The following is a 22801-nucleotide window of genomic DNA, read 5'->3' as shown; positions in this document are numbered from 1 at the left end:
AGAGACAGAGACAGAGACAGAGAGAGAGAGAGAGAGAGAGAGAGAGAGAGAGAGAGAGAGAGAGAGAGAGAGAGAGAGAGAGAGAGAGAGAGAAGAAGAAGAAGAAGAAGAAGAAGAAGAAGAAGAAGAAGAAGAAGAAGAAGAAGAAGAAGAAGAAGAAGAAGGAGGAGGAGGAGGAGGAGGAGGAGGAGGAGGAGGAGGAGGAGGAGGAGGAGGAGGGGGAGGGGGAGGGGGAGGAGGGGGGGGGAGGGAGGGACACAGGAATAGATAGAGACAGATGGGGAGACAGAGCAGAGAAAGACAGAGACAGAGGGAGGGAGGAAGAGAGAGACAAAGAAATAGAAATTGAGAGACAGAGAGGGAGAGGAAGAAGGAAAAAAGGAGGGAAAGGGAGGGAGGGAAGAACTGAACTCCACACTAAAGAGAAAAAGGTAATATATATCTTGCCCTTAGGAATTACAGAAACTGAGCATTGAAAGGGAACTCAGCAACCACTTAGTCCACTCCATAAGGAGTGTTTCTCAGATCAGAGATCATGACTTACCAGAGATATCTTTTGAAAAAGGCCTTTGGACTTAGGTGTAGTTCATTAGCATAGGGCCCTCCTGCAACTGATTCTAGAGAATCCTTTACTAAGCACCTTCCAGCTTTCAGAATCTATGAGTCTTGTAATCGACAGCTCTTACTAAGGAGACAGGGCTCAAAGGTATAATCAGAGAATATTTCATTCAACCCCCTCAGTAACTGGGCTTACTTCTGTTATATCTTTATGTCTCCCTTAGAGATTCTCAGCTCTTTCAGTGAAACTTTAGTTCTGGTTCTTCTCTCTTGTTGCTAAAGCAATGTCTCCAAGGCTGTGTCTCCCCATACATGTCTTTGTGTTAGCCACACTCCAGATTAGCCTGTAGCAATCTAAACATAGTCTGAAGAGGTTCCAAGGATGCTTGGACTCCACAAGAGTTTGAAAGGGAGAAAGAAACACAAATATCTGATTCCTTGACACAGCTGCTGTTCATCACCATATGGAGATGATGAGCATCCTCTGGCTTTTACCCAGATGTTGTATCAAAGAAATATTAGTACTACCCTAATTTCTCAATACCCAATCTGCTTTCCTGCAAGGCATTCCTCATCCCCCTTTATCACTATATCTTCAGCTTTAGTTCTTTGTTTTCTTCCTCTCCTCTATTTAATTTCTGTAAACTGACAGGAGGTAATGGAAAGAATACTGGATCAGATTCAAGCAACTGAGTTCTACTCTCAGTTCTAATATTTACTTGTTGAGTAATTCTGGTTCAGTCACTTATTGCCTTGTTTTCTTCATCTGTAAAATAGAAGAAATGAAACTTGTACCATCTACCTTGCTAAGTTGTGAAGAAAATACTTTGTGAACCTTAAACTGCTTCATAATAGTGACTTATTCTCATGTCATTCACAAATAATGTCAAAGACGATGAAATTTTAGAATAATTAATGTAGAAAAGATCATTGAAAAATGAGCACTTTAATGCATTATTAGTGGTGCTGTTAACTTATCTATTGGAAATTATGAGAAAAAAGTGACTAAAATGTACATTTTTAACTACCAGATTCTACTACTCTATCCAAGGAGATCAGTTACAAAATAAAGAATCGATACATACCAAAAAATTTAAAGTAACACATGTTGGAATAGCAAAGAACTAGAAGCAAAGTGGATGACCATTGATTGGGAAATGACAAAATGAGTTGTACATGAATGTAATGGAACTTGACTCTGCTATAATAAAAAATGAAGGGGATGAATGTAAAGGAGCATAGTGGGTCTTATATGAACTGATATAAAGTAAGCAGAGCTGGGAAGCAATGTACTGTATATATTGCTACAATATATAATGGAAAGAACAGTAACAGAGCAATCAAAGCTAAAATTTGTGAAATTATGGCCAAGAATAGTTTTATTGATCTCTTCCCACCTCCACTCCTTTTTAATTTATTAAATTAAAAGCGGGGAAGGAAATAAGTTGTTCCATGGAAATAGTCTCTCTTCTCTTCTCTTCTCTTCTCTTCTCTTCTCTTCTCTTCTCTTCTCTTCTCTTCTCTTCTCTTCTCTTCTCTTCTCTTCTCTTCTCTTCTCTTCTCTTCTCTTCTCTTCTCTTCTCTTCTCTTCTCTTCTCTTTTCTTTTCTTTTCTTTTCTTTCTCTCTCTCTCTCTCTCTCTCTCTCTCTCTCTCTCTCTCTCTCTCTCTCTCTCTCTCTCTCTCTCTCTCTCTCTCTGTCGTTGCTAGCAATATTCTTGCCAGAGTTCTCCCTAATAAGCATGGTACCATGGTTCTAGTTCAGTGATTGATGATGCTCTTGAGCTTCCCTAGTTTCCAGTGGAGTGAAACAAGGCTACATACATGCTTGCTCCCACGCTTTTTAGCCTAATACTTTTAGCAATGTCAAATGCCTTCACTGAGGACAAAAATGGCATTGAGGGAGCTACCATGCCAAAGGTAAATTATTTAATTTGAAAAGGCTACAGGTCAAGACTGATGTGAAGAAGAATTGGTGTATAATTTTTTATTCACCAATGGTTATATACTCAATGCACCCTCTGAATGAAGCTGAGATGAACAAAGTACAAAATGATTCTCTGCTTTTGTCCTGACAACACCAGGAAAACAGGTCCTCCATCAGGCAACACTCCACCATTCATATGTGGAACCATCAGTTACAGCAAATGGAGAAGTGTTTAATGTTGTAGATAAGCTCCCTTACAGCATACTTTCCAGGGATGTAGACATAGCTGATGAGGCTGGCACCCACACACTAAGAGAGCTAGTTTGTATTTGGGAGACCCTTCAGGAAAGGGTGGGAGGGGAGAGATATTAAACTGACTACCAGACTGAAGGTCTACTGAGCTGTTGTGCTGATGTCATTGTTGTATACCTGCGAAATCATGCTAGGAAACGGAATCTCTTCCATTTGAATCACCTTAGGAAGGTTCTGAAGATTGCCTGGCAGGAGAAGGTACCAGATATCAAAGTCCTTTCTTGGGCTTAAACTGCCAAGCATTCAAACCGTATTGCAGAAAGTGCAATGGGCTTGTCATATTTGTTTGTTTGTTTGTTTTTTAATTATAGCTTTTTATTGACAATACACATGCATGGGTAATTTTTCAACATTCGCCTTTGTAAAAAACTTCTGTTCCAACTTTTCCCCTCCTTCCCCCCACTCCCTCCCCTAGATGGCAGGTTGACTAATACATATTAAATATGTTAAAGTATATGTTAAATACAGTATATGTATACAGATATTTATACAGTTGTCTTCACAAGAAAAATCAGATTAGAAAGAAGGTAAAAAAATAACCTGGGAAGAAAAACAAAAATGCAAGCGGACAATAACAGAAAGAGTGCAAATGTTATGTTGTGGTCCACACTCATTTCCCAGAGTTCTTTCACTGGGTGTAGCTGGTTCTGTTCATTACTGATCAATTAGAACTGATTTGGATCTTCTCATTGCCAAAGATAGCCACTTTCATCAGAATTGATCATCATATAGTATTGTTGTTGATGTGTATAATGATCTCCTGGCGCTCCTCATTTCACTTAGCATCAGTTCATATAAGTCTCTCCAATGGGCTGGTCAGGTTGTTTAAATGGCAAATATATATTTACCTAAAAAACGATAATCTTTTGGGACTACAGAGATCTCACACAGGGCAGACAGCCACAGAGTGCTCAAAAGAAGTCATACAAGGACACTCTCATGGTCCTTCTGAAGAACTCTGGTACCAGTTGTGAGACATGGGAGACTGGATGGTGAGCTTCCATCAAAGAAGGCATGTACTCTATGAGTAGCTCAAAAGAAACGTGAGATGCACAAATTCAGAGACATCTCCTTTCCAAATGTTAATTCAGTCCATTTTTGTGTGGCCTGTGGAGGAGTCTTTTGAGCTCATGTTGGTCTGAGCAGCTATAATTGAATATAGTGTTTCTTGACTCTGACATAATGATGTCATTTTTGTCCTCTTTGATTATGAAGGACAACAACAATACATTACCATAGGGCAACTAGGTGGCACATTGGGTAGGGCACCAGCCCCGGAGTCAGGAGAAACTGAGTTCAAAGCCAGCCCCAGACACTTACTAGCTGTGAGACCCTGCACAAATCACAACTCCAGTTGCCTCAAGAACAAACTAATACATTGCCACGATGTAAATGGAAAGAATAACAGAGCAATCAAACCTGAAAGCTATGAAACTATAATGACCAAGCACAGTTTTATCAATCTTTTCTGACCCCACTCCCCAACCTTTTAATTTTGTTTTATTTTTATAATAACATGTTTTTATTTTGGAAAAAAAATACATGCAAAGATAAGTTTCAACATTCACTCTTGCAAAATGTTGTGTTCCAATTTTTTCTCCTTTCCTCCCTCCCTCCCTCTAGACAGCAATATAATCCAATATAGTAATCCAATTAAACGTGTACACTTCTATATATTTTTCCACATTTGTCATGTCAAGAAAAATTAGATCAAAAGGGGAAAAATGAGAAAGAAAAATCAAGCAAGCCAGCAACAGCAACAAAGGTGAAAAAACTATGTTGTGATCCGTAGTCCTCATAGTCCTCTGTCTGGATGCAGATGGCTCTCTCCATCACAAGTCTATTGGAATTGGCTTGAATTACCTCATTGTTGAAAAGGGCTACATCCTTCAGAATTGATGATCGCATAATCTTCTTGCCATGTATAATGCTCATTTCACTTGGCATCAATTCATGTAAGTCTCTCCAGGCCTTTCTGAAATCAGCTGCTGATCATTTCTTACAGAACAATAATATTACATTACACTCCCTCCCCAACTTTTAAAAAATTCAGTGTTATAAGGGATGATTCTTGGAGGGAGGCTAGAAAAAAAGATACACTGGAAAATGTAGAGGTCAGAAAAACAAAAGATATCTGTAAAATTTATTTTTTAAAAAATGAGCAATTGTTAAAAAAATAAACTATAGTTCTTAAAGACCTGTTCCTTTTTAAACAGTACAAATAAAAAAATACCTTTTATTTCTCCCTTTTCCACTTGCATTTAAAATCTATACGTGCTTTTATTGGAGGTAGACATGAAGTTGAAGAATAGAATATTATTATTGCCTGCTTTGTTTGGGGGTGCAAAGCTTAGATAGCTATTATAAAGGGCAGAGTATCAGAGTCTGCACAAGAAGAATCTGTTGGTAATGAATGTTTCAAATAATTTTCCAAACTCTACAAATAAATAATTTCTAGTCCAGATTTTTACTTAGTTTTTGGAAGCTCCATTTACATACAAATCTAATTCAAGTCTTTATAGCAGGCATATTTATGAAAAGCTGTGTGTACATTTTGTTGTAAATCAAATTATATTTTAATTTAACTTATCTCTATAAAGGCATCCTTTTTTATAATGTAAAAAATAAGGCTCCAAGTATACATTTATATCTTTTAAATTTAAAGACAGTTTAAATGTTTTAAAAACTAATTTCCTTTTAAACCCTTCTCCTTTCCTCTCTGTCTTTCCCATGCCCCAATTCCCAAATAAAATATTCCCAAACTGTTCATAATCTTTAACTCAGTAACATTACTGTTATGTCTGTACTCTAAAACAATCAAAGAGGAAGGAAAGACCCATATGTACAAAGATTTTTATAAAAGTCCCAGTATAACTTTATAAATGTATGTGTGCATATGCACTTGCATGCAGTTGTAGATGCTTAAAATGGAATATCCCATCAAATTATCCACAGACTCACAGTTCTGAAATCTTTGAAATTGTCTTTGCAATCACTGTCCAGGCTGTCACATCATTATTGATGATTAACCATAAAATTATTTCATTATGATTCAAATATAGTAAAGGACTTTGTAGTGCCAGCTGACAGATGTGCTGTTTAGCTGGTCATCATGTATTATAATCTAATCATATTTGATTAGATGACCCGCTTCTAAGGACGCTCTGACCTTCCACTTGGGTTTATTATTGTATTGTATTACTTTTTTCCATTATAATTTTCATCTTAGGATCCAAAAATAATTGTCAAATAGGACCCTTTGCTTTATTTATAGAAATAATAAGGAATATCATGTTTATGGGAATCTCTCCCTTCATCAGATTTTTGCTTTTTATCCCTCTCTGTTGTGTTGTGTTGGAAAGAGCCCCAAACTGGGTGTCAGATCTGGAGCTGAGTCCCTGGCTATAGGCAAATCACTTAACCTCCATAGAGCTCAGTTTTTTCCAACTATGTGTTTCCATGCTTAAAGAGTGACTTTCTAAAGTTTTACAGAATCCAAAGCTTGATCTTTTGCCTTTTTTAAGATTTGGGACTCTTGGTTGAAATCTCTGTCATTTTTCTATCCCTTTTCTCCCATTTTAGTGAGAAAAGGTATGTTAAATACTTTATCACACACACACACACACACACACACACACACACACACACACACACACACACAAAGTTTAATACAAGAAGTTTATATCCACCTCCAGAAAAAAGAAGAAAGGAAATAAGATCTTCGGTTGTCATGTAGCTAAAGCCATAAGGCATAATTTCTAATGTCTTGATCTGCCGAAAAGGAGGAAAGCAAGGTAGAAGCATTGGGTCTGAGACTGGTACAAGGGGCTAACCTTGTCACTATTTGCCAGATCAATCTGAAATGCATTTCTTGGATCCAACATGGCAAACTACTCCAGGTTCAACTTTCAATTCCTGACACTGTTTCCTCATTTGTTAGATGAAGTTGCATTAAATGGCCCCTGAGGGTCTTTTCATCTCTGCTGCTGTGATCCTAGGATACCAAGAAGAGCCCTGGGGGAGAAACAAGTCCTGAAAAAACACAATCCCTATTCCCATATTTCTTAGTGTCTGCACAAGCTTAACCAACTGCAAAACAGGATGTTACATAAGTCCACTGAAATGGTATCCTGGGCAAGACATTTAAATGCTGCCCGCCTCAATTTCTTCAACTATAAAATGGGAATAATACTAACTGTACTAACATTAATATGTTAATAATACTAACTATAACTATGTCCATAATGTAACCCTACCTCTTGGGGTTGTTGTAAAGATCAAGAGTATATTTATAAAGTGGTTAGTATAGTCCTTGGCTCTTAGTAAGTGCTTTAATAAGACTTGTTTCCTGCCTTCTTTCCAGGAGGAAAACACCATTATTTCCTGGGGAGGGACATGGAATGCAGTGACATTTGAGTGTGGCTTTTAAGGATGGGGAGGAATTCAGTAGGGAACAAAGTACAGTGATCTAAGTATTGGGAACAGCGTGAGCAAAAGTAGTGAGGCAGAAAAGCCTAGGCCATGCTTGGGATGCATCAAGGAGTCTGGCCTGGACTATAGAGAATGCCCTGCAGAGGAATATTTTGAAATAAGGCTGGACTGGAAGGCCTTGAATGCCAAGCCAAGGAGTTTGGACTTCATCTAGCAATAAATATCTATTTGAGCAAAATATCTAATTATCCCTTTAAAACTGCAGGGTCTTGGGGACCAGTGCCCTGTGATCTGGAACATCATTGCAAAAACTTTGACCCTTCCTTTGTACCAGAGAAGTCTGACGTTTTTCTTTTACGGGGTATTTATAGTACCTTATTGTAAAACTAAGCTCTGTGCCGTCTTCTGGCTTTCACATGTCATCTATGGCTTCTGCAAAACTCCCCCAAAATTCCCATTTAATTTCTTAAGCAGACCCATAATATAGCCATATAGCAATGTGGAAAGGATGACTGTATCAGGCTTAAAGCATTGCACTTGTGAGGGGATCTGCTTCTGTTCCTCCATCTCTGCACCCTCCTTATTCTGGAAGGTCATTTTGTCCCTGCAGTCTCCTATTCCCATTTGTTAGTTCTCTCAAAACCTTTTTTAATGAAGTTCCTAAGCCAGCCATGCTTGCTCCTTTACTCCTCCCTTCCTTCTCTTTTCATCCCTTTCATGTGTTGCCTCTGCCTTCGAAAATGCTTAAGAGGTCCTTGAGGATAGGAACTTTTCCCCCTTCTATTTGTATCCCCAGTGCTTAGTACAGTGACTTCTGTGTAAAAGCACTTAATGAATGTTTCTTAACCACAATGGAAGCAGCAAGAAGAGGAAGAAAACAGACAACATCCAACACTTTTTACCATTCCATGGATTTTTTCTTAACTATAAGAGGAAATGATCTCCATGATTCTTCATCCCTTTCCCAAACATTTCTCTAGAAAGAAAGGAATAAGCATTTATTAAGTGCCTTCTGTGGGCCAAACAAGCATTTATTAAGTGCCTACTATGGACCAAGCACCACATTTTACAAATATCTTAGATCTTCACAACAACCTTGTGATAGAGACACCATTATAATCCTAATTTATTTTAAAAGAAAATGAGACAGATAGAAGTGAAGTGGCTTATGACAGTCATATAGCAAAGAAGAAACTTTGCTGTGTGATATTGGGCAAAACTGTGCCTCAGTTCTTCACCTGCAAAATGAGGGGTTGGATGAGGTGATCCTAAAGTCTCTCCCTGTTCTATTGCCATGATCCTATGACTGGGGTTAAGGTGGATATGAAAAATAGTGTCTCCTATTGCTTTCCCACATGTCTGTGCAGCTTCTGCCCCAAAAGTAGCCTTGCTTATTTACTGATAATATGTGGTCATCACAGAGGTTTGGGGAACTGACCCATAACCCATAGCCAGTTCCTCTCTGTGAGCCTTCCTATTCCCTGACACACAATATTGAAATTAGTCTGGTTAATAATCTTACAACAGTAAATGTTAGTGGTACAATGCAGTATCTGTAACTAATGAAATAATTGAATTGGGCTCCATTTGATTTCCAAATGCTCAAACTTCATGATCAGTTTGGTGGTGGGAGTCAGGGAATAGAAGCAGGTCCTGGTCTCCTCTTGCAATTAATAATCTGATGACAAGAAATGGAATTTGCTTTTCTGTTTTACATCTAACAGCCTTTCTCTACATGGACTGCTTGATCAGTCAAGTACAATTGCCAATTAAGAGGGGACTATTTTACCAGGGGTGGATTACTTTGAAAAATATTAACAGTAGCCTAGGAAAGCAGCTTAGAAATGTCAACAGGGTGCTATGTGTAATGGGTATAGGGTGAAGGAAGAGTTTCTTTATGCTAGCAATGTGCACTCTCCAAACAAACTGGAACCTGGAATAATTCAGTGCCTTTGGCAGCCTTGTCTGTAGAACTTTACTGCAGTGTCTGTGTATGAATTAAATGGAATGATGATAAGAATTAGAAGAGGGAATGGGGAGAAGAACCAGAATGAAACCTTGAGGAGAAGGCTGGTCAGAAATAGACAGATATCTGAATTACCGAGAGAGAAAATCAACAATTTTACAACTTCGAAGAGTAATAAGGTATTGGAATATTTTGAGTAATAGAAAATGCAGTGGGACTGTTAGGCAAGCTTGGTTCGTTTTTGCTTTGTCACCAGATCAACTTCTTGCCAATTACTGTGAACAAGTCGCTAAATATCTCTAGGTCTCAATTTCCTCATCCCTAAAATGAGGGGTTTGCCCTGTTCACATTTTAACAAACTAACATGCAAGGGTGATGATTTGCAATTTCTGTTTTCAAGCAAGCAATCACCCGACACTTTTAAAAATTCTATTTTATTATATTTTCAATTATTTATATTATTTCCAAATTCTTCCCCTCCCATTTTCCCTCCTCCACTTAAAAGACAAGAAAAACAAATTTTACCAATGTGTTTGTGTATATGTATAGTCAAACAAAATAAATTCTAGCAATTAGCCAAATCTCACACAACACACACACACACACACACACACACACACATGCATCAGCTCTATCTGGAGGTGGTTGGCAGGTTCTATACTCGAGGGATACTTCATTTTATTGTGCTTCACTATTGTACTTCTCAGTGCTTTTTTTTTTTTTTTTTTTTTTTTAAACAAATGGAAGGTTGATGACAAGCCTTTATCAGGCAAATCTATTAGCCCCATTTTCCCAAAAGCATGGGCTCACATCGGGTTTCTCTCACATTTTGGTGATTCTCGCAATATTTCAAATTTTTTAATCACTTTTATGTGTTAGGGTGACCCGTGATCAGCGGTCTTTGATGTTATTGTAATTGTTTTGAGGGGTCATGAACTGCACCCATATAAGACTACAAACTTAATCGATAAGTGCTATATGTGTTCTGATTGCTCCAACTATCTGCCCGTTCCTGTCTTTCTTCCTCTCCTTGGGCCTCCCTATCCCTGAATCACAACAATATTGAAATTAGACCAGTTAATAACCCTGCAATGACATCTAAGTGTTCAAGTGAAAGGAAGAGTCTATCTATGTGGCAAACTTCAGTACTGGCCAAAGTCACCCCAACCTTCAGCAACCACGGCCCTGATCAGTCAGCAGCCATCACTATGGAGGCAAGACCCTTCACCAGCCAAAAAAAAAAAATACTACTCACTGAAGGCTCAGATAATAGCATTTTTTAGCAATGAAGTATTATTTAATTAGGATATGTACATCTTTTTCAGATATAAAGTACACTTAATAGGCTACAATACAATGTAAACATAACTTTTATATGCATTAAGAAACCAAAAAATTCATGAATATGCCTTATTGCAATATTAGCTTTCTTGCAGTGGTCTGGAGAAGAGCTTGCAATATCTCTGAGGTTTGCCTGTAATACCTAGACGTTAGACCCAGTGTACCATCTGACTGCCTCAGTGTGCCACGAGTCCTTTGGAAGGGTGATTGGTCATTTGTGTTGACTAGAGTTACAAAGTCTTCCAAAATTAATTATCTCTAACAACAAGCATTTATTGGGCATTTACTACATGCCAGGCAGTATGCTGTCAATACAAAGACAGTGTTCGTTGTAAGTAGTAGTACAAATTGTAGTTTACTTTATTGCACAGGTTGAACATTTCATATTTTTTATGTAGTAAATTTGCTTAGAAACTTTTAGAAAATCACATGTTGGAAATTGTCGTATACTTGGAGGAATAAATAGTTTTTTCATGGAGGAGATTCATAGCATTTGTGAGCAATTTCCTTTTTCTCTCTCTATGTAAACATGCTCACCTTTGGTGTTTGGGCAATTCAGAGTGTTGTGGTTGTTGTTTTAAGAAAATGTATAAAGGAAAGCTTATTTTTTAGGGAAAAAAATTATCCTTTCTCATTTATCACAAATATAGAGTATTAATGAGATAATGATTTTCCCCCTGCATTTCAATGAAGGGTTAATGAAAGGGTGGGGGGATTAAAGTTGCCTTGTTTTTGTCTGAAATTCAATTGATCTATTCTATTCACAAGGGTGGGAAAGAATTTTGGTGATGGTGTTTTTTTTCCCAGTCTAAGATACCCATTTTGTTTTATTTTCTCTTCTACAGGAATTCTTACTCTTAAAAAAGCAAACGAACTCTTAAGTACAAAAGTACCTGGAAGTTTTCTGATCCGAGTCAGTGAAAAGATAAAAGGCTACGCTCTGTCTTACCTCTCAAAGGATGGCACTAAACACTTCCTAATAGATGCCTCCACTGACTCCTACAGCTTCCTAGGAGTGGACCAACTACAGCACTCCACTCTGGCAGATTTGGTGGCTTATCACAGGGTAAGCCTCTTTATTTATTTCCTTTCAAAATAATCAATGATTCTAGGCAATTCAGTGGCTGAGAGTCTCAGCTAAGACTTCATGGAGGAAAAGGCATCTGACCTTTGATTTGAAGAAGGCTGTGATGGGGTGGGAGAGGGGAATAAGGGAATGGACTAGAAGGGCAGATAAATAGTGTAGTAGGCAAAGTACAGGGCCTGAAGGCAGGAAAACTCATTTTCCTAAATCCAAGTCTGACCTGATACTGGGTGTGTGACCCTGGGCGAGTCACTTAACCCTGTCTGCCTCAGCTTCCTCAACTGTAAAATAACTGAAGAAGGAGATGGCAGTTCCAATATCTGCCAAGAAAACCCCAAATGGTGTCCCAAAGAGGCAGATATGACTGAAATGATTGAACAACAACAATAAAGGGTGTCTAGAAGCAGAAATGAAAAAGAAAACAGTTCACCAGGGAATATGGGAACAGCAAAGGGGATGGAACGTCATGTATAGGGAACAATTTAATTAGAATGGAGATGGTGTGAAAGACACGATGTGAAATGAGACTGCAAAAAGAGGTGGGAGCCCAATTATGAAGGGCTTCACATGTAGAATTTTTTCTTAGAAGCAATAAGGAGGCACCAAAGAGTTTTGAAAAGAGGAATGACATGATCAGATACGGATTTTGAATATTCTGCGTTTGGCAACTGTAGAAGATAGATTGAAGAGAAGAGAGATCAGAAGTAGGAAGACTAATTAGGAGACCAAGAGAGAGGTGATATGGGCTTGAACTAAGTTGGTATCACAAACCAAAATATGCAGCTTTGGCATAAAAATCCCTGAACTCTGATGATGCTCTCTTCCCCAATCAGAACTCTTAATTTCCTTTGGTATAAATAGAAAAAAAAATATTCTTCCTCTGTACTGTCTTAAAAAACAAAAACAAAAAACAATAACAACTCTACAGGAATATTTTATTGAGGGGAAAAGATGGAGGGAGACTAACAGAATTGGTCTCCTATGAAATAGCAATAGAGTAATGTCAAACCACTGGGGACCAAAAGTATTTAAAAAGAGAATGCTTAATCATGAAAGTTAAGGGTTTTCAGTTTAAGAGACCATCTATCCATCTACCTGTCTGTCTGTCTGTCTATCTGGCTATCTATCTATCTATCTATCTATCTATCTATCTATCTATATATATATATATATTTGATACACACATATTATTTGTGTTCTATATGGATAGATTTATTGAGTAATAAATTGATTAGTTGATTGATTTTTAGATGAGAAAACCTTAAAATATATGAGAAATCCTTAAAGACTAAGATAATTATGGGAAGTACAAATTGAAATTGAATTCCTTTTGGAAATATCATCTTTTGCATGGACTGTGAATTCTGTGCTCACATAGTATAATCTGTCGGATGATTGGTTTTCGTCCAGGGGGCAGATGTATGTCCACATGCGCACACACACACACACACACACACACACACACACACACACACACACAAATATAAAGCTGAATGTTGTGCTTCTGTTTACAGGAGGAACCCATCACTTCCCTAGGGAAAGAGCTGCTGCTCTACCCCTGTGGTCAGCAGGAGCATCCGCCTGACTACCTGAATCTCTTTGAGTGACACTGCCGACCGGTTTTTGTTTTGCAAACTGTAGCTGAGCCTTTCTCAGAAGGAACCTGCTAAAGCTCAGAATGTGGTATTTCTTCACTCTGCAGAAATGACCCTGATGTTGCTAGAAGAATCTCTGTTCAGCCCAAACTCTGAAGACTTATGTCAATGGGAATGTCAAAGGGAGATGATTTCTGAAGTTCAGCAAAGCAACTATACAGGGAGAAACAGCTTTACTGGATTACATGAAGGAAAGCACAGACAAGTTAAAGTGAACTTTCCAAAACCAAAATGATTACATGTTATAGCTCTTCTTTTCATCTCTAAAGCCTCCAGGGCTCTACACTGATGCTTGCTACAATTCAAATTGCTTTAAAAATAATAAAGGTAGGCGGTGTCATACTTTGGACGGCAGGATAAGTTTGTGAAAAGTCTGGGTTCAAATACTGTTTCTGAAACATAGAAGCTCTGCAGCCACAGAGAAGTCAGCAAGCTCTGCAGTGTCCAGGTGGCTCTGTAAGACTAGATGAGTTGTCCTCTGTATTTCTGGAGAGACTTTTCATACCAGATGTTCCCTAGCAAGTTGAAATCACAGCCCCTGACCATAAAAGTGCTGGGGGTGGAGGAGGGAGAGGGGAGAAAGAAGAGGGGTAAGGAGGAAAGCTCACTTTAGTTACTGTGGCTTTTTGAATTGGAAGAAAGAGAAATGGGAAGTTGAAAGACAAACATTTTAATTATTGAAATATTTCACCTCATTTGTAAATTTGCATGAATCCCAGGCCCATTATTTAAAGTCTCTGAGCCTCAGCTTTTTAACTTCAAAATGGAAATGAAAAGAACCATCTGCCCTGTTGACCGCACAGGGTTGCAAAAGTGGCAGCATTTTTGAAAAGTATAAAGCCTTAAGATGTATAGTATGTCACACACACACACACACACACACACACACACACACACTTGGCACATAGGATAGAATGATATGTTTGTGCATGAATGAATAATTCTCTTATCCTGACACGAGTCACTATTCATGAATCAGTCTTTCTGTTAATAAAAGTACCTTCTTTTAGCTTCACAAAACAGTTAGATTCCTAAATTCTCAGGGAGACAAACGCCTCATCTTGGAAAACGCCATTAACTTGCCAGGCAGACAGGCAGTGCAGTGGGTAGAACGCCTCAGAGAACACCTGAGTTCAAATCCAGCCCTGCCCACTTATTAACTGTATGTAAATAGGGTTAACAATTACACTTGCCTCCCAGGTTGTCATAAGGATTGAATGAGATACTTGTAAAGCATTCAGCACAGAGCTGGGCACAGAGTAAATGAATGCTAGTTATTATTATCAGCCTCTTTAAAGCAGCCCATTCTACTTTTTTGGATGGCTTTTTTTTATGATTTTCTTCATAAAACTAAATTTTTGCCATTTCCAACTTCTCCTTCAAGTTCTCCACCAAGTCCCCGCCAAGACTAAACATACAAATCTATTTTCACTTCCACTCTATGGCTTTTCAGATATCTTGAAAATCTAGCAGGTCTCCCCCAAGTCTCCCAGCTGAACATCTTCAGTTCTCTGAACCAGGCTCCCTACGGTCCAGATTGCAGGCCCCTTCACCATCCATGATGTCCTGCTCTGGAGGCGTATCAGTGTCCTCCCTTTCTGTCACGTCTAATAATTCCTTCATTGACAATCGAGAATTGATAGCTACCTCAGAATCAGAATTATGGATTTAAAGCAGTACGAGGGATCATGGAATCCAACCCCTTCATTTTGAAGGGGCTTACCAAAGGTCACACAGGTAACCTATCCTTGAATTCTTTTCAAAGAGCTTCTGTACCAGTCATATGGCTTGTCATTCATGGAGTGATCAATTGTATAATGGTTTTTTTGTTTTGATTTTTTTTTTAGGCTGGGAAGATGGTGTTAAATATTTGTTTTTAGCAGAGAAAGTTTTCAATTATATAGAATTCATTATGTAATTTCCCTGAATCCTTCCATATGTTTTAAAAGAATTCAAACTATTGTATTATTTTCTCATCTTCCATTCCTGAATACAATATTATGTGTGATTGTGTGGTATTGCAAACAGAGCAATGGACTGATGGCCGCTGTTCAGTTTCATGGCACTGAGAAGATTCTTTATCCTCTCCAGGTTTCAGCATATTCATCTTTAAAGTGAGGAATTGTGCTGGATGACCCTGAAGACCATGTCTAGCTCTAACGTTTTATGATTCTATAGCTGTTATTTAATAGAAAAAATAAGTAAATTCATAACCTCTGTACAAATATTTTGTACTTTCGTAAAATAAAACAGCAACACCTTCTCCCTGAGACCTTTCTAAGGAGATTTGTGTGATCATAAGGAAAGGAAGCACAATAACAAAGAGCCAGTAGGCTATGTACTGATGTGAGAAATGCACCGTGACTTGAAGTCAGAATTTAATCAGTTTTCTGCAGTATTAGCTATTGACATGGTGGTGATTGCACTTCATCATAAGGCATTTTAGGGCTCTTTGTGTACAGCAATAGACAAAGCATTTGGGGAGAGGAGCAAAAGTATCCTTTACAGGACCTAGATTCTAATCTAGGTTCTTCTGCGAACAAAAATCTAATTTAACTATGGGCAATCATTTCACCTTTTTAGGTCTCAGTTTCCCCATGCAGTTTGGTAAACCTGTAGAAGAACCTAATGAGAAATGGAACCAAATACATAACATGCGGATGAATCTTTCTAGAGATTCATTTGTGACATAATTAAGGGGTGTGTATATATTTTACATAAACATTTCAAATGTATGTGTATGTGTTTATAAATAAATTACACACATGTAGATATCATTGTGCAGAAGTATTGTTTGACTGACAGCTATTTCAAATCCATAAGATTCATTTGAAAAAAATCTATATTGTTGTTATCTTTTGTTTTTACATAATTTTCTTTTCTGAATTTGAATGTATCCCTAAATTCTTCTCTACCTGGCAAGTCATCACTTGTAAAAGAACAAAAATAAAAGGAAAAAGTGCTCAAAAAAGAGACAAGTTTGACAAGATGTGCAGTTCTTACTTTTGGGAAGGAGGGAGATATGTCATCTAAGCTCTTTGGGGCAGAGCTTGGTCATCCTAATGACAGCATTCTATTTAGTCTCCTTATTCCATAAGAGTCTGTAATAGAGTTTCATTTTTCAAAAATCATCTTAGTGTATGTACTACTTGAAGAACAGTTTTTAACCACAAAAATTCAGTTAATCATATAAATTAATATATTGTTAATAGTATCTTATTTTTTCCAAATACATATAAAGATAGTTTTCAACATTTGTTTTTGTAAAACTTTGTGTTCTAATTTTTTTCTCCCTCCTCTTTCCTCTCAACTCCCCAAGGCAGCAAGCAATCTGATACAGATTAAATATGTACAACCCTTTTAAACATATTTCCGTATTTGTCATATTGTGCAAGAAAAATCAGACCAAAAGGAAAAAGAAACATGAGTATAAGAAAAACAAAACAAAAAGGTGATAATATTATGCTTCAATCCACATTCAGTCTTCATAGTTCTTTCTCTGGATGTGATTGGCATTTTAGTTCCCAAGTGTATTAGAATTAAGTGGAAGTATTTAAGCAATTGCTAAAAAAAAAAACAAAAAAAAAAAAAAACCTAAAACTGTGCTAAATGATTAAGATTTTTAAAGTGAGACAGTCCCTGTTCTTGGGGGGTTCACATAGTAATTGGGGGAGACAGCATATGTAGGAGGGTCCAGATGGCCCAGTCCAGGGGTTCCTAGGATATACTGATAGGTTAGATGGCAATAACTGAGGGAATCTGACAGGGAAGACAGTAAATTTCGGAGAACCTTATAAACCATTTTGGAATAAGGATAGTCTGAGTTCAAATACTGACTAGCTGTGTGATACTGGGCAAGTCACTTAGCTTTTTCTGCCTCAGTAACACCACCTACCTCATGGGATTGTTGTGAGAATAAAATGAGATAAAGTGCTTTGTAAAAGTACTTTTAATATTAGTAGGCCGGGGATTCCCTGATTTACCAGACGGATCATAGGCAGTGACTCCCTTCTCTTCCAGATATGAACATCCATGTGCATCTGCAGCAGATGTTGGGGCTGGGGAGGGCCCAGCCAAACATCCTCGGGAAGGTTGGGAAGGAAAGGCATCCCTCAGTACTCCCAAATGCAATCTTGATTATTTCATGACTAGAGCCAATCAAGATTATTATCCTGACTGAAAATCAGGGTATAATGTTCTTGTTGGACCACCCCAAGAAGCTGCATAAGAATTTCTGATGGGCCAGTCGGATGGAATTAGCAATGCTGAGATTTGGGGGAGCAGTTTTTCTTTAAAAAAGGGGATTGAACTTGTCTTGAAGGGATAAAGAATACAGAAAATAAGGAGATCTAAGTTATTTCAGACCAAGGAGGTCTACTTGAATTGTCTCAAGTTCAACTACTGCAAAATTCCTAAGAACTCATACCAGAGTCCAGTGTATTCAGGAATTGTGTGAGTGTTGTTATGGAAACGAGGTAAAACATGTTATCCCAGAGTTCCCCAGTTAGTGACCTGTTTGGACGTGGGAGCAGTCCCAGTTGAGGGCAGGGGAATTCTGTGAGAAGGCAGAATGCTAAGTGAGGCAGTGCACAGAAGGCTGGATCTGGAGTCAGGAAGACCTGAGAATGGCCATCTGTGTGACTTTGGGAGAGGCCCTTAATTTCTGTTTGTCTCCTTTTCCTCCGCTGTCAAATGGGGATCACAAGAGCAGCTATCTCCCAGAGCTGTTGTAAAATCAAATGAAGTGTTTAGCATTGTATTGTATCTGATAGATGCTATTCAGTATCCTTATTCCTGTTACCCATTCTGAAGAGAGAAAGGCAGAAGGATCACGCAGGGTACCAAATCTCTGAGTTCTGGCTTCGGAACCACAATCCAACAACTTGATAATATCAGAAAGCAAAGTCTGCTTTTCTCCTTCCCACCCCCGCCCAAACCCAACCCTTGGGACAAGAAATGGGACTGGCCAAAAACTTGAATTCCCAATAAATTGATGAAAAATTTCTTTGGGGGAGGATTGAGCCCAGGAGAAGAAGATTATGGCTTTGTAGCCCTTCTGTTTACAAATGAACTCATCCTCTCCATTACTACTACTACTTCTTCTTCTTCTTCTTCTTCTTCTTCTTCTTCTTCTTCTTCTTCTTCTTCTTCTTCTTCTTCTTCTTCTTCTTCTTCTTCTTCTTCTTCTTCTTCTTCTTCTTCTTCTTCTTCTTCTTCTTCTTCTTCTTCTTCTTCTTCTTCTTCTTCTTCTTCTTCTTCTTCTTCTTCTTCTTCTTCTTCTTCTTCTTCTTCTTCTTCTTCTTCTTCTTCTTCTTCTTCTTCTTCTTCTTCTTCTTCTTCCTCCTCCTTCTTCTTCTTCTTCCTCCTTCTTCTTCTTCTTCTTTCTTCTTCTTCTTCTTCTTCTTCTTCTTCTTAACTCTGAATCAGTGTAGATAGGCAATGACTTTATCCAGAAGTCACAAATGCAATGGAGGCACATTGAAATAATGCCCTTCAGCAACCATAAGTTTCCATTTTTTGAAAACAAATTCTGTAAGCAGAAAGATTAATAACATAAATGTAAAATGACCTCAAGCCACAGTCGTAGAGATAAGTACTTAAAGAAAACCCAGCCCAGCCCCAAAACTGGAGGTCCTCTGAAAGAAAAACACAATACTAGAAGTGCTCAAAATGGCACAAACCCCTTATGACAAGGTGATATCCCTTTGTGAATTGTCAGAATATGGAGACTTCATGTGGGATCTGAGCAACTGAGCCCACCCTGTATGTTTAATCCCTTTTGGGAAACCCAACATGCTCAGGGGTCAACTTGCTTTTTCACTTAATCATTTATTTAGGTGAATCTCATTTTTTCTGTCCATGAAATGAGAAGATTAACTTAATCTCTGAAATCCTTCTCAGTTCTACTCTGGTTGTTCACTCTCAGTCCTCTCTACTGCAGTTAGGTACGCTTTTGTGCCTTAATTTTGCTTACCCTCTGACCAAGGCCTAAAGATCAGAAGAGGCATAAAAGGAGACTTTTCTCACCAAATAGGAATAGAGACCAATGATTGAGGACAGATTTTTTTTTTTAAATAAGAGAACTTGAGCATGAAAGCCAAAGGATTTTCAGTTCAAGGAGCTATGTACATCAGAAAAAAATCATTTAAAAAATGAGAAATCCTTAAAAGCCAAAGTAATTGTGGGAAAGTCAAGTTTAAGTCCCTCTGAATTTAAACCACTTGTATTTCTATCTATCTGGCCAGACCCTCTACAGCCCTTTATCTAACCAGATTCTCCAGGCGTTGCTTTTCTCAGGTTTTAATCCTGCTAATCGCACAGACCTGAAAACCATCATGAATGGTTGCTTTAGCCTTGAATTACACCGGCAGCGCTGGGAATGTCTTGGTTAAGTCCTTAAAAGGAAAAAAGGAAAATGAGAAAGATAAAAATGATGAAAAGTTTGGGAGAGTAAAACAGGTAACAAGAATGAGGATGCCATAGTGTCCTTGGGACACAGATGTGATTCCAGAGCTGGATTCCAGTCCCAACTGCCAGTGACTCTCCGAATCTTCATTTTTCATATCTACAAAGTGACAGGAGTATGATTGGTTGATCTTTAAAACTCATTCTAGATCCAAAAGTTCTTGATTCTTTGAGGAAGAGAAATAAGAAAGGGCGGCAGATGCTTAGGAGTACTTAAAGGTCACCAAAACCTGATTCAGGTTGCCCACTTCTTGGCTGGACCCTCAGAGGTTAATTATTGTAGTCCATGGAAAGGGCAGATGCTGAGTTACATATTGAGATTTTTAGTTTTATTTTTTAAAGTCTGGTCCTTATTTTGCCATCCTATGACTTTGGTCTTGGTCATCTGAACTTTTGGGCAATTCAGTTTTACCCTCTATAAAAAGAGTGCTACCATCTATCATACAGCTATTGTGATGAACTGTAAGAAGTAAAAATGACCTGTCTTATATAACCCTATAATGGAGAGACCAATAAGGCAGCTAGGATAAGGCAATGGATAGAGTCAGAAAGATCTGAGTTCAAATCCTACCTCAGATACTTACTAGATACTTACTAAGTGACTCTGGGCAAGTCACTTAGCCACAAAATGGGCATAACAAAAGCACCAACTGGGAGGGTTATTATGAGGAGCAAATGAGTTCATATTTCTAAAAGTGTTTGATATAGTGCCTGGAAAACAGTAGGTATTTAATAAATGCTAGCTGACTAATTGTCCGAAAAAGAACATGCCAAATAGTGGCTCTATGTCTAATTCTTCATAATTCCTCTCACTTCTCTAATCAAAATACCTCTCTTTTATTTTCATTATCTTCAATGATTAGAATGGAGGCTCCTTGGGGACAGGAGCTAAGATGGCTCTCTTTCTATTTTCTTTTTTTTTGCACATTTTTTCAAATGTATTTTATTTTCTAAATACATGTAAAGATAATTTTCAATGTTCATTTTTGTAAGATTGTGTTCCAGCCTTTTTTTTCTCCTTTTTACCTGCCCCCTCCCCATCTCTTTGTTTTTCTACATCCCTAGAATATACAATGTTTGGCAGAAAGTACAAGTTTCATAAATTCTTTTTCATTCTTTAGCATCTGAAAAAACCTAACGTGTGAATTGGGAGGGAGCTTTTCAGTTATCTCTAAATTTAGATCACTATTGGTTTTATTTTTAATTTTTCCAAACAAATCAGGCAAAGAGGCTCAGAAAAAAAAAAAAAAGGCAGTCAAGTTGAACTTCTATAGACGTACAGTATTAAAACCAAGCAAGCAAGCATTTATTAAGCCACTTGAGGGAAAAATATCAAGAGTCAAACAATCCCTAGGAGCTCATAGGAAGAGTACATTGTAGTGGGAAAAGTTGAAATCTTTGCTCTTGGAGTTCAAATCCTGGCTCTGCTGTTCCAGTACTTAGCACAATGCTTAAATAAATGCTTAATAAATGTTTACTGGCTGAATGAGTGGGGGATGTTGGGCAAGTGTCTTTTAAAAAAAATAATTGTATTTTATTTTTCTCAAATACTTGCAAAGATAGTTTTCCATATTCACCTTTGCAAAATCTGTGTTCCAAATTGTTCTCCCTCTCCTTCCCCTTTTCCCTTTCCTCCTCCTTCTTCTCCCTTCCCCAAAATAGTGAGCAATCTGATATAGATTAAATGCATTCAGTTCTTCTGAACATATTGTCATGTTTGTCATGCTATGCAAGAAAAATCAAATCAAACGGGAGGGGGGGGAGAAATGGGAAAGAAAACAAAAAACAAGCAAACAAACAACAATAATAATAAAAAAGATGAAAGTACTTACTATGCTTTGATCTGCATTAAATCTCCCTAGTTCTCTCTCTGGATGCCTCCCAAGTCTATTGGAATGGGCAGATGTCTTAATACAGGTTGAATAAGGTTCAAGATCTCAAGGAAATACAATACCAAGAAGAAAGAGTCAGCAGAGACAAATGCTCTCCATAATGAAGGGCAATCAGAGAGGATGGAACTGGTCTGATGGACAGCCTCAGCTGGAAGAAGGGACCCAAACTAACAAAGTCCAGTGGATTTTCATAGAGTTCTTTTCTTAGTCAAGCAGGTTCATGCATCAAGGGGGAGGAGGGAAGGAAGGAGCTTGGATCTGGGAGGAATCCTAGGGGATCCATATATAGACCTTGAGGGAAGCAGGAGTCTGCATCCTTTACACAGTCTTGGATTTGAGCTTTCCCAGGCTTCTTCACTGGGCAAAAAGCTTACAGGAGTCCTTACAAAAGTCACTTTATTCTTCCAGGACTTTTCTAGATCATATTTCCCTCATCTGTAAATTGAAACAGAGCAGGTAACCTCAGAGGTCCCCTCTACTTCTCAAGCTATGATCTTATAATGAAAATGAAATGCACTTTTCATTTAGCAACTGGACATTTTAAAACAGCTCAAATTTCCAACCCACTGAGGACCTCTGGACAGAAAACTATAGTATGCAGTCTTCTAAAAGTTTCCATTATGAAAGTTGTAAATCTCAATAGTTAAGAGGTTAAGGATTACCCCTAATCTTCTGAGACCATCATAAGGATATATTCCCAATTTCTGTCTTACTAGAGAAGTACACTTTAATTGAACACATTTATAAATCACCCCTAAGTACAAGGCACTATGGAGGATATGCAGAAGAATAAGTCACATTTTCTGTCGTGGGGAGCTTATGGAAGGCACATGCACACAAAAAGCTGCATCTAGACTATAGTAAAAGGCAGCTAGGAAACTGCACGTAGCACTGAGCATGGAGTTAGGAAAATTCATCTTCCTTAATTCAAATCCTGCCTCAGACACTTACTAGCTGTGTGACCATGGGGAAGTCATTTAACCCCATTTGCCTCAGTTTCCTTATCTGTAAAATAAGCTGGAGAAAGAAACAGCAAACCACTCCAGGATCTTTGCCAAGAAATCCCCAAAGAAGAGATTTGAGTAAGTATATAGAAGGGTGCCATAACTGTAATCAGAAAACCCAGGTTCAAATCCTCACTGTCACTTAACTACCTGTGGGATCCTGGGGAA

At 38.1% G+C, this 22801-nt stretch overlaps 1 protein-coding gene across 5 annotated transcripts in view; it reads left to right on the top strand.

The window, feature by feature from the left end:
• The window catches only part of SH2D4A (SH2 domain containing 4A), a 117286-nt gene extending 101043 nt beyond the window's left edge, over positions 1-16243 (top strand). For all 5 annotated transcript variants that reach the window (XM_074287443.1, XM_074287442.1, XM_074287441.1 and 2 more), the window contains exons 9-10: positions 11379-11599; positions 13132-16243. In XM_074287443.1, coding sequence (XP_074143544.1) covers positions 11379-11599; positions 13132-13224 — 314 coding nt within the window. In that variant the 3' untranslated portion in view covers positions 13225-16243. The remainder of the gene's footprint in view (positions 1-11378; positions 11600-13131) is intronic.
• The last annotated feature ends 6558 nt before the right edge of the window (positions 16244-22801 follow it).

This window comes from Sminthopsis crassicaudata, chromosome 2 (genome assembly GCF_048593235.1).
Source record: "Sminthopsis crassicaudata isolate SCR6 chromosome 2, ASM4859323v1, whole genome shotgun sequence".
NCBI lineage: Eukaryota > Metazoa > Chordata > Mammalia > Dasyuromorphia > Dasyuridae > Sminthopsis > Sminthopsis crassicaudata.
Note: the sequence above shows the minus strand (reverse complement) of the source record. Positions and strands in the feature narration are given on the sequence as shown.